The 17,059-nt window shown below is 38.7% G+C and overlaps 1 protein-coding gene across 1 annotated transcript; it reads right to left on the bottom strand.

The window, feature by feature from the left end:
- Positions 1-10: 10 nt before the first annotated feature.
- On the bottom strand, positions 11-16,807 carry parpbp (PARP1 binding protein). Its single transcript, XM_067427292.1, has 10 exons — positions 16,661-16,807; positions 15,389-15,622; positions 15,181-15,291; positions 14,015-14,185; positions 13,737-13,891; positions 7,894-8,071; positions 7,632-7,813; positions 6,506-6,587; positions 1,425-1,620; positions 11-651 (listed from the first exon to the last, which is right to left on the bottom strand). Exons 1-10 carry the CDS (start codon positions 16,799-16,801, stop codon positions 347-349), a joined length of 1,755 nt encoding a protein of 584 aa, XP_067283393.1. The 5' UTR covers positions 16,802-16,807; the 3' UTR covers positions 11-346.
- Between the last annotated feature and the right edge of the window lie 252 nt (positions 16,808-17,059).

Below are 17,059 nucleotides of genomic sequence, written 5' to 3'. Positions count from 1 at the left end.
TATTATGAGTCGTGTTCAAGTAGAGCAGAAAGCATACATTATGAAATGTACTCCAGTCACATAATCATCAACTAAAATGATAAAGTTAAATCCCTGCCAACTCAATCTTCACCTTTACGTCTCAAACATGCACACACACAAATATATACACACCACGTAAGAAATTATATGCAGGAGAGTTCCCTCACTTATGCTGATGTGATTGTGAAGGTATATTTCATACCAAAAATAAAAGGTTTGGAACAATACATTTCAGATGAACTTTAAATGCATTTAGACTCCCATTAAATAAAATATGTGCTTGCTGCCAAAACACAGCATCATTATCAATAAGAGATCATGGAAATTATAGTCTCAAAAAGCCAGTCAGTTTGCCCTGACCAGCAATGAGCTTCTTGCCGGCAGCTTTACCGTTCCTTTTCCCCAGGCCTCCAGCGGGAGCCTTGGCAGGGGGTCTTTTCCGAGGGGGCTGGTTCTCTTCTTTTCCCTGCTCAGCGCACTCTCTATTGGCGAGCTTTCTCTTCGAGGTCCCGGTTGCTTTTCGGAGCCGTTCTGGCTGAGTCTCCTTCCCACCTGTTCGGTTCCAGGCATTTCCACTATGTTCCCCCAGAGTGGATTGGCCGGGACCTTCACACCTCAAGTTAGTGGCCTCTGGGTCCACATCCACAGAAAAAACAAGAAAGGGGGGACAAAAAGAAAAACATTGGGCTTTGAGAATACAGTGAAACAATGAGCAGGAATAAAAAGGAGGGAGGGCTGAGGACGGAAGGGTAGAAAAGGTTATGATGAAATTGCTGACGTTAGTCTGCACTTTAACAGGCGGCGTGTTTATTTTACAGCGCTGAAGCTGAACATTTGTCATGTAACCTGGTGGAGCAAAGCCTGCGTTCCCACAAAAAGCGAGCAGGGGGGGGGAGAAGACGTGTGCTCTTAGGGTTTTTACAACAGATTTGGGGGCGGCCAGGTTTTATGGGATGGGGAAACGTTTAAAGGTTGATCTTAAGTACCAGTCCCCAAGCAGGGACTGGGCAGGAATCGAGACCTGGGCTGTGGAGAAGGACCTGGGCATCTTTCCGACCGCGTGGCGTCAGAAAAGGGAAGCATTTGCGTGTGCGCGCGCAGTTAACAGACCAAGCATGAAGGTTATTCGGTACACTAAGAACTGAGCCCCCTCTTGTTTATATATTTAAAAAAAAACTAATAAGAAAAATATTTTTAAAAAGCCCATGAATGAACACAAATCTCTTGCCAATTGGTTACACAGGGAAGAACTCTCTCTAGAGAGAGCCCTTGATAGGACATGAACCTGTCGCATCAATATTTTCACTCAGGAATTTTAACATTTAATATTTAATTTTGTCAACTAAGAACAACAAAACTATTTTTTGATTGAATGAGGTCTTTAAACTTGGCAGAGACACTACCTTCGAGTCTGCCGTCCATCCCAGTGGAGTCACCCTCTTCCTCCACAGATGCATGTAAAGAGATGGTTCTTTTGGGTGCAGGATGCACACAGGTGGGAATTTGGCTACCACTTGGAAACTCCAACACCCGGTTGAGGGGCAGCTCATCATCCTTGTATGTACATGCAAACTGAGAGCGGATTGTTGGCCGCACAACCTGAGGTGTTATAAGGAAGGTTTTTTTTTATAAAAATACATATATGTAAATCTAAAATATTGGTGAATGATAAGGTTGTTTAAAGAAGTTACAATTAAAAATGGTCAGATGCATTAACAGTGGGTACAGAAAGTATTCAGATCCCGTTAAATGTTTTACTGCTATATTGCAGCCACTTGCTAAATTCATTTTAAGGGTTAGTTCACACAAAAATGAAATTGATGTCATTAATGACTCTAAACACCCTAATGTTGTTCCACACCCGTAAGACCTCCCTTCATCTTCAGAACACAGTTTAAGATATTTTATATTTAGTCCAAGAGCGTATGCAAGTGTATGCACACTATACTGTCCATGTCCAGAAAGGGAATAAAAACATAATCAAAGTAGTCCATATGTGACATCAGTTAGTTAATTAGAATCTCTTGAAGCATCGAAAATACATTTTGGTCCAAAAATAGCAAAAACTACGACTTTATTCAGCATTGTCTTCTCTTCCGCGTTTGTTTTCAAACCTCAAATAAAGATTCAAACAGTCATGAATCAGTGTATTAATTCATGATTCGGATCGCGTGCCAAACTGCTGAAATTACGTGACATTAAAAGTCTGAATCATGAATCAAGACGCTGATTCATGACTGTTTTAATCTTTATTTGAGGTTTGAAAACAAACACGGAAGACGATGCTGAATAAAGTCGTAGTTTTTGCTATTTTTGGATCAAAATGTATTTTTGATGCTTCAACAGAGTCTAATTAACCAACTGATTTTACATATGGACTACTTTGATGATGTTTTTATTCCCTTTCTGGAAATGGACAGTATAGTGTGCATACACTTGCATACGCTCTGGGACTAAATGAAAAATATCTTAAACTGTGTTCCGAAGATGAACGGAGGTCTTATGGGTGTGGAACGACATTAGGGTGAGTTATTAATGACAAATTTCATTTTTGGGTCAACTAACCCTTTAAGTTCTTTGTTTTCCCTTCTCATTAATGTACACACAGCACCCCATATTGACAGAAAAACACAACTGTTGACATTCTTTGAAGATTTATTAAAAAAGAAAAACTCAAATATCAAATGGTCCTAAGTATTCAGACCCTTTGCTCCCTTTTTTTGCAGACCCTGAAACACCCTTTTGATCTAATACAGCCATGAGTCTTTTTGGGAAAGATGCAACAAGTTTTTCACACCCGGATTTGGGAATCCTCAGCCAGTCCTCCTTGCAGATCCTCTCCAGTTTTGTCAGGTTGGATGGTAAACGTTGGTGGACAGCCATTTTCAGGTCTCTACAGAGATACTGGACGAGATAAACCTAATTGAGTAAGTCAGGGCTCTGGCTGGGCCATTCAAGAACAGTCACAGTTGTTGTGAAGCCACTCCTTTGTTATTTTAGTTTTGTACTTGGGGTCATTGTCTTGTTGGTAGGGTGAACCTTTGGCCTAGGTCTTGAGCACTCTGGAGGTTTTTCGTCCAGGATATCCCTGTACTTGGCTGCATTCATCTTTCTCTCAACTGCAACCAGTTGTCCTGTCCCTGTAGCTGAAAGACACCCCCACATCATGATGCTGCCACCACCATGCTTCACTGTTGGACTGTATTAGACAGGTGATGAGCAGTGCCTGGTTCTCTTCACACATACCGCTTAGAATTAAGGCCAAAAAGTTCTATCTTGGTCTCATCAGACCAGAGAATCTTATTTTTCAACCTCGGAGACGGGTTGAAAACGATTGAACGGCCAGCTCTGGGAAGTGTTCTGATGTCCCAAACGTCTTTCATTTAAGGATTATGGAGGCCATAGTGCTCTAAGGAACCTTAAGTGCAGCAGAAATGTTTTTGTAACCATGGCCAAATCTGTGCCTTGCCACAATTATGTCTTTGAGCTATTCAGGCAGTTCCTTTGACCTCATAATTCTCATTTTCTCTGACATGCACTGTGAGCTGTAAGGTCTTGTATAGACAGGTGTGTGGCTTTCCTAATCAAGTCCAATCAGTATAATCAAACACAGCTGGACTCAAATGAAGGTGTAGAACTATCTCAAGGATGATCAGAAGAAATGGAAGGCACCTCAGTTAAATATATGAGTGACACAGCAAAGGGTCTGAATACTTAGGACCATATGACATTTTAGTTTTTCTTTTTAATAAATCTGTAAAAATCTCAACAATTCTGTGTTTTCTGTCAATATGGGGTGCTGTGTGTACATTAATGAGAAAAAAAAATCAACTTAAATGATTTTAGCAAATGGCTGCAATATAACTGTTTGAAAATGTATGGCGGACTGAATATTTTCCGTACCCACTGAACAAAGATAAGCAATTCACCGTTTTAAAACTGAACAACAGCTGAAGATATACAGTATATAACATTTATAAAATAAAATAAAAGCTACTCAGTCCCAAGAATATATTGCCAAAAATATTAAAGTAAATCACAAAACAAAACATTTAAGTTTGCAAGACATGTATATGGTCAATGAATGATATATGACAATGAAGAGTCCCATCAACAACCCAGAAAGTCTCTCACAAGTTTCTCTGGTCATCAGATCATACTTATTGTTCAGCCCTGCTGATACAACATGGGTAGAAATGACCGCGTCTAAAATATTATGAGAATTTTTTTAATATTATTATTTAAAAAATAAATATTGCGGTCCGGAGGCCATGAGGAGCATGAAATTAAGGAAATGGTAGCTTGCACAAGCATAGTGAACCTCTAAGGTCTCAAGGGTCTCAGAGAAGCGCTGATCCACCTTTTTCAGGGCCTTTGATCCATCCCTGCTAAGGATTATCAGGATTCAAGGCTCTCTCCCTTTGGGCTAGCCGGCCGCAGTAGGAGAGTGGAATTCAGAATACTGCAGGCATAGTTGGGTGGGACTGCAAAGCGTAGAGAAAAGGGGGTGGTGGGTGTATGCAGGGGGGGTTGGGAAGAGAGATCAAAGCTTGAGTGCAGCTTTTCAAAGCACTTTCTCAAAAGAGCACCAAAAACAACCGCATCGCTCAGACTGGGTGCTTTCATATGGGAGGCTTATATGGTACGTTGGGCAGCCCTGACTGCACGCCAACAGAGAGCCCAAGAAAAACTTCAGCAGGCTGGGTCCACCAGCTACTTCCTCTGATATGAACGTCATCATTAAGCCTTCAATAAGATGAGGGGTGGGTCTGCGTGTTTGTGAAGCATACAATAAAATGACGCATGATTAAATAATACCCGTCCTGGGAAAAGCTCAAGGAGACAGCTGATACAGCTCCATTAGCAGTAAGATCAAGTCCATACTTACATATGGTATTAACATCCAATCAACTTATAAGTGTTAGCTGAAACGCATCACTGTTAAAACTTGTCATCACCCGTGACCCGTTTGATAGGGAGGCATTTCAAATGACTCATTGTGTTACTGTATGTTGTAACTAACTTATTGTAAAAGGAAGGTATATTTATTCTACTCATTAAACTCTCATTTACAAATCATAAGTATAATCAATATAATATTTTTGACCCTACATAGGACAAGACCCAAGACCCTATGATATCCTGTATAGGATAAGAGTTGTTTTAGAGGAGTACCTGTATTAAATGAAAAATGTAATTTGTCTAATATCAAATAAAAAAACAGATCATTTACACCTGTACTCGGACCATTCACTTGAGATTGGGTAACTCAATGCAGATCTTAATACCACAGGACTGTTTTGAGCACAATTTTTAAACGGTTCAGCTGGAGATATGCCAACTTCATGTAAAAAAATAATTAAAAATAAATAAATAATAATTTGTACCATCATCTTTTTTTTGGTATAAAACTGGCCCTCAGAGTACCGACACTGGGGTTCATTATGTACGTTAAACCTTACTACATAACTGCACTCACAGAATAATCCCTCTCTGCAGTCGTACTGCAGGAGGAACCTCTTGATCTCTCCCTCTGCCAATCGACGTCAGTTTGTGATGAAACTATTGGAGAACAACTGGATAAAGTCATTCTGCAGACAACAGGAAACAATAACCTTTCAAGTTCCCCTTGCTAGCTGAGTAACGCCACTGATATGGCATGTTCAAAGTGAAATTGATGCAGAAAGCTTCCGCCCGTCCAGTTCAGGAAGCGGTGAGCTGCCCGGGGACCATTACCACTCACTAACACAGGAAGGCAGCCAGAAAGTGGAGGTCTAAAGAGACATCTGCTAGTGCAATCAAATAAAGAAGCCTTTTAACAAAATGTGCCTAGCATACATGTTCACAGAGTAGAGCGCTCACCATTTCTTGGTTGAAGATGGCCATTCCTTAAAAAATAATAATAATTCAAGCACCATTCATCACCATATTTAAAATGTGTTAGCAATCCAGAGACTAGTAAAAGTTGGTTTCAGAAACAAGCCTCTTTGACAGGCATCATTTAGTTCCTATTCAGGCAGTTGTTTCATATTAAGGGATTTATTCCTTTCAAGAAGTTTATGACCAAATAGTAAAATAAATCCTTACAAGGCCAGAAGACAATACTAAATTTTTAGCACATGCAAATATAATCTCTCTTCTCACAGCCCTCCAAGATCAGTGAGGCATTTTAAATGTTTTCTGGATAAAAGTGTGTAAGCGTGCATCACTGTCAGAGTTATTGGTTTAAGTTTGGAGTGTACTCTACAACACTAAATTTCACACTCAGTGGTAGTTTTTATATAACAGGAAACCTGCAGCACAATCACCATGCATAAAAAACAGCTGTATAAATTTGCACATTACAAAACAGAGGAAGCAGATGATACAGCTTGTGAACGTGCATTACTTGCTGTCTGTTTTAAAAATCAAGTGTCACATTCAATTTTTGTTTGACCGCTATTTGAGACCGGGGTCTCTGCTTACAACCTCGGTGATTCTTTACCTTGGCCTTGATATGTTCTTGTTGGCTCAAGACGCGGTTCCGTAAAGGCTTTGGAGAAGATCCCGTAGGAGCTTCTGGAGATCTATAGGCACAAAGTGAAACAAGAACAAGTTGAATAACTGAAGAATAAAATAATGAATATGAAAAAAAAACCTGCAAAAGACAACAGTTTTAATTAGGCCAATAAACAGTTGAACTTTTTTACCAAATCTCTCGAAAGGTGAGTGAACCGCAGACTGTAAAAAAATATGGACGTAGTGTCCGTGACGTCACTCATTGAATTCCGATAAGCCGTTCTGAAGCATAAAGTAGAGACGAGCTGGCCGTTGCCATCTTGTAAGCGCGTCTTTGCAAGTCACTCCCGGATAACAGAAAATGGGCAAAGGTGGGAAATGGGCGGAGCTTAGGTGACGCAATGACTATAGAGCTATAGGCTACCCACCCATCACTCAAAGTAACCACGCCCTTAATTATGCAGAACTATAAGGCTTTATATAATGTAAATATAGGAGTTATAAAAAAAAAAAAAATTCACCCCTCTCACAGTTGTCATGAAGGGCAAAATTAACCTTATAGACCAAAACCACAATTTGTACCAGGCTGTAAACATGTTTTTTTCTGCTGTAAATTTGGGAATTTTAACATGGGGCTCAATGAGATTCTGCTCCTTTCTGGAGCCTGTCTCTAGTGGCCAGTCAAGATATTGCAGTTTAAATTACTTCTGTATTGGCTTCAAGAGAGATCGCGGGAGGCTACCGCTTGAAGTGAACTGCTAAAATAGACAGGAAATATCTAACTCTCCAACAACTTTAATTACTAACTGTATTTTTGCATTAAAGAATAGTAAAAATAATAATATACATTAAAAAGGCAAGGAGCCATTTATACTATACATATAATGCGTATTACATGTTCAATCTATAGGTGTGTAGTGTTTCTTCATAAAGTGGCAAATCAATCGCTAACTACTGGCCTGGCAGCAGAATACAGTGTTTTTAGTCGTTTTAGTATCGTTTTTATAGGAATTTGATGTTGTTGTCTGTACGCAAAAACCACAAAGCAAGAACTTTTTATTCTCTATTACACCATTGTCATGTAAATGTACTGTCAAAGTGGTGTAACTCACTTGTACAGGGTAAGAAGACAAGCTCCAGCACTGCCATTAAGAACAGCATGATCTTCAGAAAGCAGTTCTGCCTTGTTCCTGCAGGGCGGGGCTAGTGCCTCTTCATCCAAAAGTGCCATCAGAACCTTCACAGTATCTCGACCCCCATAGGCAGTAGAGTGGTTAATAGCATACGCTTTTGGCTAAAAAGCAAACAAAGTGTGTCTTATGAATACTGCCTGTTTGGAGAGATTCAGAAAATAGAGCATGCCAACTATTTTACCCTTGCTGGACTAATTCCTGTGCCAACCACCGATTGCGTTTGCATGGTGTGTATTTGACTGATTCTTTCCTTGAGACTTTTGGCGGTGTCCTCTGCTGCAAGGTATACTGGGTCTCCACCACTGCGGCCTTTGACCAAAGCAGCTCTAATACTAGACACCAGCTTGGATCCAGCTTCTCTGTTTGGTATGAGACAGACAATTAACAAATCACATTTTCAGATTTCACCAATCCTAAACTTGTGGTCACAAACAAGGAGAAAAACTCTCCTTTGAGCAGTTTAGTGAGCAAATCAACACAAGAAGCTGCATGGTTTGCAGTGTTGCGGGACACTTTTGTACATTTAACATTCTGAACAGATTTTTCAGGGATCCCAAACCCTTAAAGTGTAAGTTAACCCAAAAATTAAATTGCTGTCATTAATTACTTACCCTAATGTTTTTCGACACCTGTAAGACCTACGTTTATCTTCGGAACACAAATGAAGATATTTTTTGTTAAAATCCAATGGCTCAGAAAGGCCTTAATTGACACCAATGTCATTTCCTCTCTCAAGACCCATAAAGGCACTAAAGATGTCATTAAAAAGCCCATCTCACTACAGTGGCTCTACAATCATTTTATGAAGCGACGAGAATAGTTTGTGTGCCAAAAAACAACAACTAAATAATGACTTAAATAGTGATGGGCCAATTTCAAAACAAAGTTTCAAACCAGTATGAATCAGTGATCAGCGACCCGTTAATGAATTGTTACACTGATTCATAACGGTTCAATGACCAATCACTATTCTCATCGCTTCATAAAATTATTGTAGAGCAACTATAGTGAGTTGGGCTTTGTAACAACGTCTTTAGTGCCTTTAATGGGCTCTTGAGAGAGGAAATTACATTTTTTGTCAATGAAGGCCTGTCTAAACCATCGGATTTCAACAAAAATATCTTCATTTGTGTTCCAAAGATGAACGGAGGTCTTACAGGTGTCGAACGATAATAGGGAAATTATTGACAGAATTTTCATTTTTGGGTGAACTAACCCTTTAAGCCAATGAATGTCCATGAGTTTTAGTTTTTTGCAGTTAATAGATTTAAAAGAATTGCTAATGAAACATACAAACAACCAGTGCATGGACCACTTCACTCACCTATGGTTCACAACAACTATGGCTTGCATGCAAGTTTAATTCTACACTACATCATTGTGTAACAATATATCGTGCCACAATAAAAAAATAAAAATAATATTTTTTATATATATATATATATATATATATATATATATATATATATATATATATATATATATATATATATATATATATATATATATATATATATATATATAAAAATAAATGCAATGTGTCGTAGATAGTGAAACTATATTAGGCATAGCATTAATCACTTCACCTGTCCGTGGTCATAACACTGATTTTGTAATCATGGCACCGGTTAGTGGGTGGGATATATTAGGCATCAAGTGAATTTTTTCCCTTCAAAGTTGATGCGTTTCAAGCAGAAAAAAAAAATGGGCAAGTGTAAGGACCTTAGTGGATATGACAAGGGCAAAATTGTGATGGCTAGACGGCTGGGTCAGAGCATCTCCAAAACTGCAGCTCTTGTGGGGTGTTCCCGGTCTGCAGCGGTCAGTGTTTATCAAAAGTGCTCCAAGGAAGGAACAGCAGTAAACCGGCAACAGGGTCATAAGCGTGGGGTAGGCTGGTCCGTAAGGTCCGATCAAACAAGAAGAGCTACTGCAGCTCAAATTGCACAAGAAGTTAGTGCTGGTTCTGATAGAAAGGTGTCAGAATACACAGTGCATCAGTTTGTGGAGTATAGGGCTGCAGACCAGTCAGGGTTCCCATGCTGACCCCTGTCAACCGCTGAAAGTGCCAACAGAACAGGCACATGAGCATCAGAACTGGACCACAGAGCAAATGGAAGAAGGTGGGCAGATGAATCATGTTTTCTTTTACATCATGTGGATGGCCAGGTGTGTGTGCGTCCCTTACAGAATGCATTATGGGAAGAAGGTAAGCCGGAGGAAGCAGCGTGATGCTTTGGGCAATGTTCTGCCGGAAAACCATGGGTACTGCATCGATGTCCAACAACATGAGTTTGAGGTGTTGACTTGTCCTCCTAATTCCCCAGATCTCAATCCAATTGAGCATCTGTGGGATGTGCTGAACAAAAAAGTCTGATCCATGAAGGCCCCATCTCACAGCTTACAGGACTTAAAGGATCTGCTGCTAACATCTTGCAGCCAGATACCACGGCACACCTTCAGGTCTGTAGAGGAGTCCATGCCTCAACACATTTTTCATAATGTTATGCCTTATCAGTGTATATTGTGTATAGTTTGCCCAAAATGAAAATTAATGCGAGAAAAAAAAAGGTCAAGTTTTAGTATCAGTCCTACATTAAACTACTATATATAAAAGTTGACTATAATGTATAATAATGCAATGGGATATTATTTGTGGGTCCTGATAAATGCCAAATATCATTACAGGTGGAATATATATATATCTGGTCAGTGACAGAGTGCAACCATACTTGTCTCTAATTCTGTATTTTCAGCTTCAGAATCATGAATGTTTTTATTCTGTGATTTTGTCCCGTGCATTGGGTTACCAGCATCAAGTCCAAGCCTATTAATTTCCATCTCCAATGTTATACCAAATTTAGCATTTTAAATCAACTGTACAATTTCTCTCAACCTTGGAGTGTCGCAATAATATCATATGATATCGAATTGTGATGTTAGGCTATCATTACACAACTAGATCAGCATCTATAAATTGCATAAATAATTCTAAATTAATAATTGGCAAAAGTTATTATTACGGTTCCACTTTATATTAGGTGGCCTTAACTACCATGTAGTTACATCAAAAAAATAAGCACAATGTACTTATTGTATTGCAAAACACTTTTGCTAATATTGAGGTGGGATACAGGTAGAGTTAGGGACAGGTGTGGTGGTATGGGTCAGTTTAAGGGTAGGGTTAGGTTTAAACGTATCAGCATAATTATAAATGTAACTACAGAAAATTAATTACAGATGTAATTACATGCAGGTCATTTTAAAAATAAGTACAGCGTAAAAACATATAGAAAATATGAATGTTTCAATGAGTTCTCTAGACCTTTTAAAAACAGAGTTTTAGGTTTTCCATGACTGTCAAACTCTTGAATATTAATTGTTTGTTATATAAAGAAGACATTTGTTGCTGAAAATTTTTGCATGATTAAAATCTAGTGTGACCACTCTATGACTCATGTAAAAATGTGGTCTAGGAGGGTCCAAGAAGTTTGTGCCAGACCAGTGCTATTGCTGTACTCCACCTCACTTTATGTGTGAATATATGAAGAGATTAATAAATGTAAACATTTGGGCTGCAGCGGGAAAGAGGCCGCCCTGAATCCCTGACCTTGCTTTTGTGAAAGGGAATTACAGTAACAGAATCATCTGGGAAAACAGATGTTAGCTGTACGAGAGACCCCGATTCCTCCGTAAGGAGTGTTTGTGTGTGGTAATACAGTACTCCATAAGGTGCTGGGAGGTGGGGAACTGCACAGGCAGGGTAGCAGGCCGATGAAAGACCCCTTTTGGCTCAGCACTCGCACTCATCAGAGAAAATAACGTGGTGGTGAACAGGACCACATGCGGCAGGTTTAAGGCACTTCTATCAAAAATGAAGTTGATGCACATGATGCAGCGGAGGAAATTATCTTTCGTCCTTTCTGAATAACTCAATCATCTATACAATTCAGCTCCATGTGTTGTGCTGCCAAATGTCTAGTGGAGATTTGCTTGGATGTTTTGAAGTGCAAGTTATCATGGCAGAATCTCAGTGTTATGACGTTTAATCAGAGTTATCAAACTAAGGAAGGACAAGTCGCCATTTGCTGATAGGTACAACACACTTTGATGTTCCTCAGATAAACATGCTTGAACAATTCAGGCGATTTCATTAATACTGGTGCAGACGTCATTAAAGGTTGCGTTTGAGGGAAGCGGAACATGCATCGATAGATGGCAGGTAAAAGACGAGAGGATCTTTTCAAGATAGGAGGGGACCAACAGATCCACAAATATAGATAGCAGGGATATTTTCTTTAGGCAAAGCAAGGTGATACAAAATCTGTATAAATCAAAGGCTTCTATTCTCTCATCTGGGGTCATGCACTAATGATAGAGATGCAAAGGAAGTCAAGGCCAGGTCATGACATTCCTTGCTACTGATTCAAAGCAATGGCTTTTTGAATGGTATACCACTCTCATACTACTGCTGCAGTTAGTATACAGCATGTACGATATGCAACATACAGGAAGCCAAAGACATAAAAGAAGACAAAACTGAAGAGATCACACTTTCAGATAGATGGCTTGTGTGCATGTGTCGATGCGTGTGTGTGTGTGTGTGTGTGTGTGTGTGTGTCAGACAGCGCAAGACTGCAAGGAGTTGTTTTAATAACTCGTTTTAACATCAATCAAGTCACATGAGTAAGTCGTGTGCCCTGTCTATTCTTTGCTAAATGTGTCGACCTAAAACGTACACTTTGCACAATGTTGAAGTAACCTATTAAAATCATTCAGATATTATGTGCCGTTGCAATATGTACATTTGCGATATTTCGATATATTGCACAGCCCTAAATAGAAGTAGTCTAAATATTAATACGCACATATCTTCTGTGGAAGTCTCAGGACCAAAAGACATTTGTCCAATCATGATGGCATGGCAACCCACGATGTTCACCCAGACTCTGGATTTATGAGTTTCTGTGGCAACACTATCAACTTTATTTAAACTAGCCAAATCAAATTTGGTTGCAATGTTGTCCTGTTTAACACTGTGAAGCTGCTTTGAGACAATCGTCATTGTAAAAGCGCTATATAAATAAAGTTGACTATCAACCCCGAAAAGAATCTGAGGCAGTCAGAGCTCATTTACATTCGTTATTATTGTAAGGTTATGTGCTTTGAGAAATTTAACCGGGATGTAGTGCTGTCAACGAATATTCTAAATTCGAATATATATTATCGAATATATATAAAAAACGAATTTCGAAGGTGAAAATTAATATTCAAACGCTAAGTCTAAGCACAGAATCTTAGGACATGTGGTTCACCTCACAGCCGTTGGAAAAGAATGGGGATAGGACTCAGGCAGAAATCATGTTCATGTATGTGATTATATATAACGTTACTGTAGTGTGAAGCAGAGCAGGACTGAATGTTGAAGGAACTGAGCAAGGCTGCTGGAGAGATTGTTGCACAACACACGGCTCGTGAGCAGCTTGACTTTTATTATGACGGGACACAGTCGCCGGCGCCATTTCCGCTTCTCCGGTCATGAGTATGAGGTAACGCAGCTCTGTTTATCATAGTAGATACATTTAAGTGTGTTTGAAATTATGTTATGACGTTACTCTGTGTGTTCGCTCAGCGGCTGCTGTGACACTTGTTGCACACTGCTAAGAGTAAAGCACTTCTGCAGAATAAAAAGGGAACCAAGGTTAACGCAGAAATGACGCAAATGACAGGCGAATCCCGGGTCCTTGGTTAAAATAGCAATTCTCTCACAATTTACAAATAGTTGGAAACATTTGGGATATTGTAAGAATTCAATTAAACAAAATATATAGCACTGGCCTGGTGGTTTTTGGATATTTTACTGCAAAAATACTACATAGCACACCTTGTAATATAATTACAATAATCACATAGAAATAAATATATAAATATATTGGGTTGGTATCTACATTGCAGTTGTAGATATTTGCCATATACAGTTCCTATAGAGTTCCTATTCAGGCCAAATAACGCATGAAAGCGTACCTTGGATTGGGGGTCTCTCCTAAAACGTCTTGACACTGGTCGACAAAATTGATAAATTCCAATAAACCCTTTGTGTGCTTCCTTAAGGGGTGAGACTCAGGTGGGGCATACCCTTTTCCTCCCAGCTGTATGGCCCTGACAAACGAGGTCACTGTCTGAACATACAAAAAGGCAATAATTAGCATTCACATTAGGCTTAAAAAGATGTCTATTTGAACATAAATGTGTGCAAATTAAATGATCTATTTAAAAAAAAGTACAAGTGATTGCAAATTCACCAAAAAAAGAGACGAGCTGTTGTGGCATGCATCATGTCTCAGGTCAGTAAAGGCGATGTGGCCCAGAGAGCGATCAGGGTTGTCCAGAGTGTGCGCGAGGGCCAGGTCATTCTTAGAGTTCACCATAAGGCCCAAATAAGAACAGAAAACTCTCCTGACAACTCTCTGTATCTGAAAGAAAAGTTGAAAAAGAATTTTCAGAAGAAGACAACAGCTTAGTGGGATAATTGGGCTTGTGCACAAAACTCATATAAATTTAAAGAGTAAATGGTTTGTTTTTTTAAAAGGAACAGTTCATACTCTTACGTTCTGCAATACTGAGGAGTCAGATAGCTGACTTGGACTCATGTTGTATAGAGGACAGGCTTTTTCCACAACCCCTTAAGCTTAAACTGGCCAGGCTCATAAACTTCATCACCCCCAGTATTACAGTGGCAAAGCCCAAAGTCTACTCGCACATAAATAAATCACAGCCCAGCAGAGCAGCTGTGAACAGAACTGGGCAAAAGTAGCAGTAGTTTCAAAACAATATACAAAGTGCTTTTAAAACATCCTGTTCTCATTTCTTGTTTCTCAATGACATGATATTCATGTTCTTCTGAATAAGAGGCACATCCCCGGGTGTGAAATTTAACAGGAACCAAAAGGGAGACTGACAGCCAGCAAAAGAAAACTATGATCTAAGATCTCGACCTCAATCAGAAGAGCCAGAATCAAGATAAATTAACCCTTTGTTAAGCTCTGCCCTCCTTAGTTTCGGTTACTAGGTCCAACAAGCTTTATAAATGTTCCATGGGATACTGATATGCAGATTAATTGTGCCACTTAATGGTTCACATTTGCTTTTTTGACGTTATTGGTTGATAATATATCTATCCATCTAATGGATTCAAGCACATTTAAGTCAGCCATTTCAAAATGGCTGTGTAAATGTTTATTAAATGCCCTTAAATGTATCTGAACATACAGTTTTAAAGTGTCCGAATTTGGTGCATTTACGGTAATTTTCACATTTTTAATTAAAAATTAAATAATTTTAAAAAAAAATTCTCAACATGTTCATAAAATAAGTAAATGGAGAAAAATGTGTTAAATTTCTTACAGAAATTGTGTTCAACTCATTAAACACAACTATTCAACTATCATGTTAATCCTTCCCCAGTTACCTGTGGATTACAGATTCCAGCCTTGTTAGATGGAGTTGCGGGACACACAGGAAAAGATTCCAATTTTTCCAAACTCTCCAGTTCACCAATGAGAAACTGAAACAGTTGCATCTAGATATTGAGATAAAAGAATACCCCATGGATTAAAGATATTTCTGAAAGATGAACGAAAGAACAACTAAATCTGAGGCCCACTGGCAGCACTCACCGCTGTTAAGGGCTCCTTAGTGTCTTCATTTACCCGAAGCTCCTTGAACATAATGAAGACGTCAATCAAGTCCACAGTATTTGTGCGTTTCAAAAAGCAGTCATAATCTTTTCTGATGAGGTCATAGTTTTGTGGAAGAGGGATATCGTTGTGGGATAGCTGGAGCTTATCCAGAAGGAAGTATTTCCATGCAGCCAAGACTTCACTCAAAGCAACACCAAAGTCCCCATATTCCTGTCAGGAGCAGAGCAAAGACAGGAACGAGCATATTACGCACAACCAATCCACAGAAAAAGTACAGATATGGAACAAAACGTATGATTCAAACTTGTGACTCATTCTTTTCCAAACTGCTACATGTATAAAGCTGAGTTTTCAGCATTATTACTCCATTTTACAGTGTTACATGATCCTCATATATTATTCTAATCTGGTAATTTGCAGCTCAAGAAACAATTCTTATTAATCGGCTACATTTTTTTAAAATTACTTACTGCCCAGTAGCATGTGGGGCAGCAACAAAATATTAATAGGAACTCTTTAATCTGTAGTATAAATTCAAAAGAACGGTAAGCAACATTTTACAATATGGGGTGCACTAATATGAACATTCTATATTATAAATAGATTAAGTAATATATGAATTGCTATTAGTATTAATTAAATATGACATGTATTAATTCCCTAATAACATTAACTAAAATGTAAATGAATGCATTAATTACCACAATAGGTCAAAGCTATGCATTTCAACTTCCATTTGTCTGCATTAATTAATCATTAGCTAACTATTTGCAAAGGTATTATTTATGTTATGCTTTACTTGTTGAGGCACAGGAATATTAACCGAAACACATGGCTTCAACTATTGTGATAATTTACATAATGTATTTACACTAGGTAATATAGTGTTATTAGGGAATTAATATGACATTAACTTGTAAAAAATGTAATTATTACTTTATTAATCATGCATGATGTTTATTAGTTGCTGATGCAGTAATCATTAATAAATGGTTTAGCTCTTAATGAGTCATACATTAACTGTGTATTAGTTAAGTATGAATTAATGCATATTAGTGCACCTGTATTGTAAAGTTTTACAGAACGGTATTTATTTATTTAAAATGGAACTCTTTTGTAACAAATATCTTTACTGTCACTTTTGATTAATGCAATCTGTTTCTCACTGGCCCTGGTGCATATGCATTTACAGACTCGAGAAAGCGTCGTGCTTGGTGACTAAAAAATGCTTTAATTTTTAAACATTACCTGTTTGTTGACCCCAGCCATAGCAAGTTGTAGGACCATCAGCATCGCATCAGCCCCTTGGATAGTGGTCCTCTCAGAGTCCAACACCCTGTGACATTCTCTCCTGAAGACCCTGGTCATTGTTCTCAAGCTTTCCTCCATAACCACCGTTATTCAACCTTTACAAAATGTACTACGGTGCCCAGAAAATTGAGCAGGTCAAAAGAAATGATTATGAGCAGGAAGCAGAACATGCATGCAACCCAACCAGCATCACATAAAGCTTTCCAACTCTACCTCACTGATCTAAAACAAAGTCCTAAGACGTCAAGCAAATCACACTAATAGTCAGGAACAACTTCAAGAGGAGCCCCTTTGCACTTTATTAGGAACAGAACCTTCAAACATCTTAGGTCAACT

Source organism: Pseudorasbora parva, chromosome 20 (genome assembly GCF_024679245.1).
Source record: "Pseudorasbora parva isolate DD20220531a chromosome 20, ASM2467924v1, whole genome shotgun sequence".
NCBI lineage: Eukaryota > Metazoa > Chordata > Actinopteri > Cypriniformes > Gobionidae > Pseudorasbora > Pseudorasbora parva.
Note: the sequence above shows the minus strand (reverse complement) of the source record. Positions and strands in the feature narration are given on the sequence as shown.

Excerpts from the sequence above, each read along its gene's own strand:
- parpbp (XM_067427292.1), bottom strand. The coding sequence starts at position 16,801 with ATGGAGGAAAGCTTGAGAACAATGACCAGGGTCTTCAGGAGAGAATGT. Across the intron at positions 14,186-15,180 it reads CTGGAATCTGTAATCCACAG|ATACAGAGAGTTGTCAGGAG; the intron begins GTAACTGGGGAA and ends CTTTTCTTTCAG. Across the intron at positions 8,072-13,736 it reads GGAGAGACCCCCAATCCAAG|AGAAGCTGGATCCAAGCTGG; the intron begins GTACGCTTTCAT and ends CATACCAAACAG.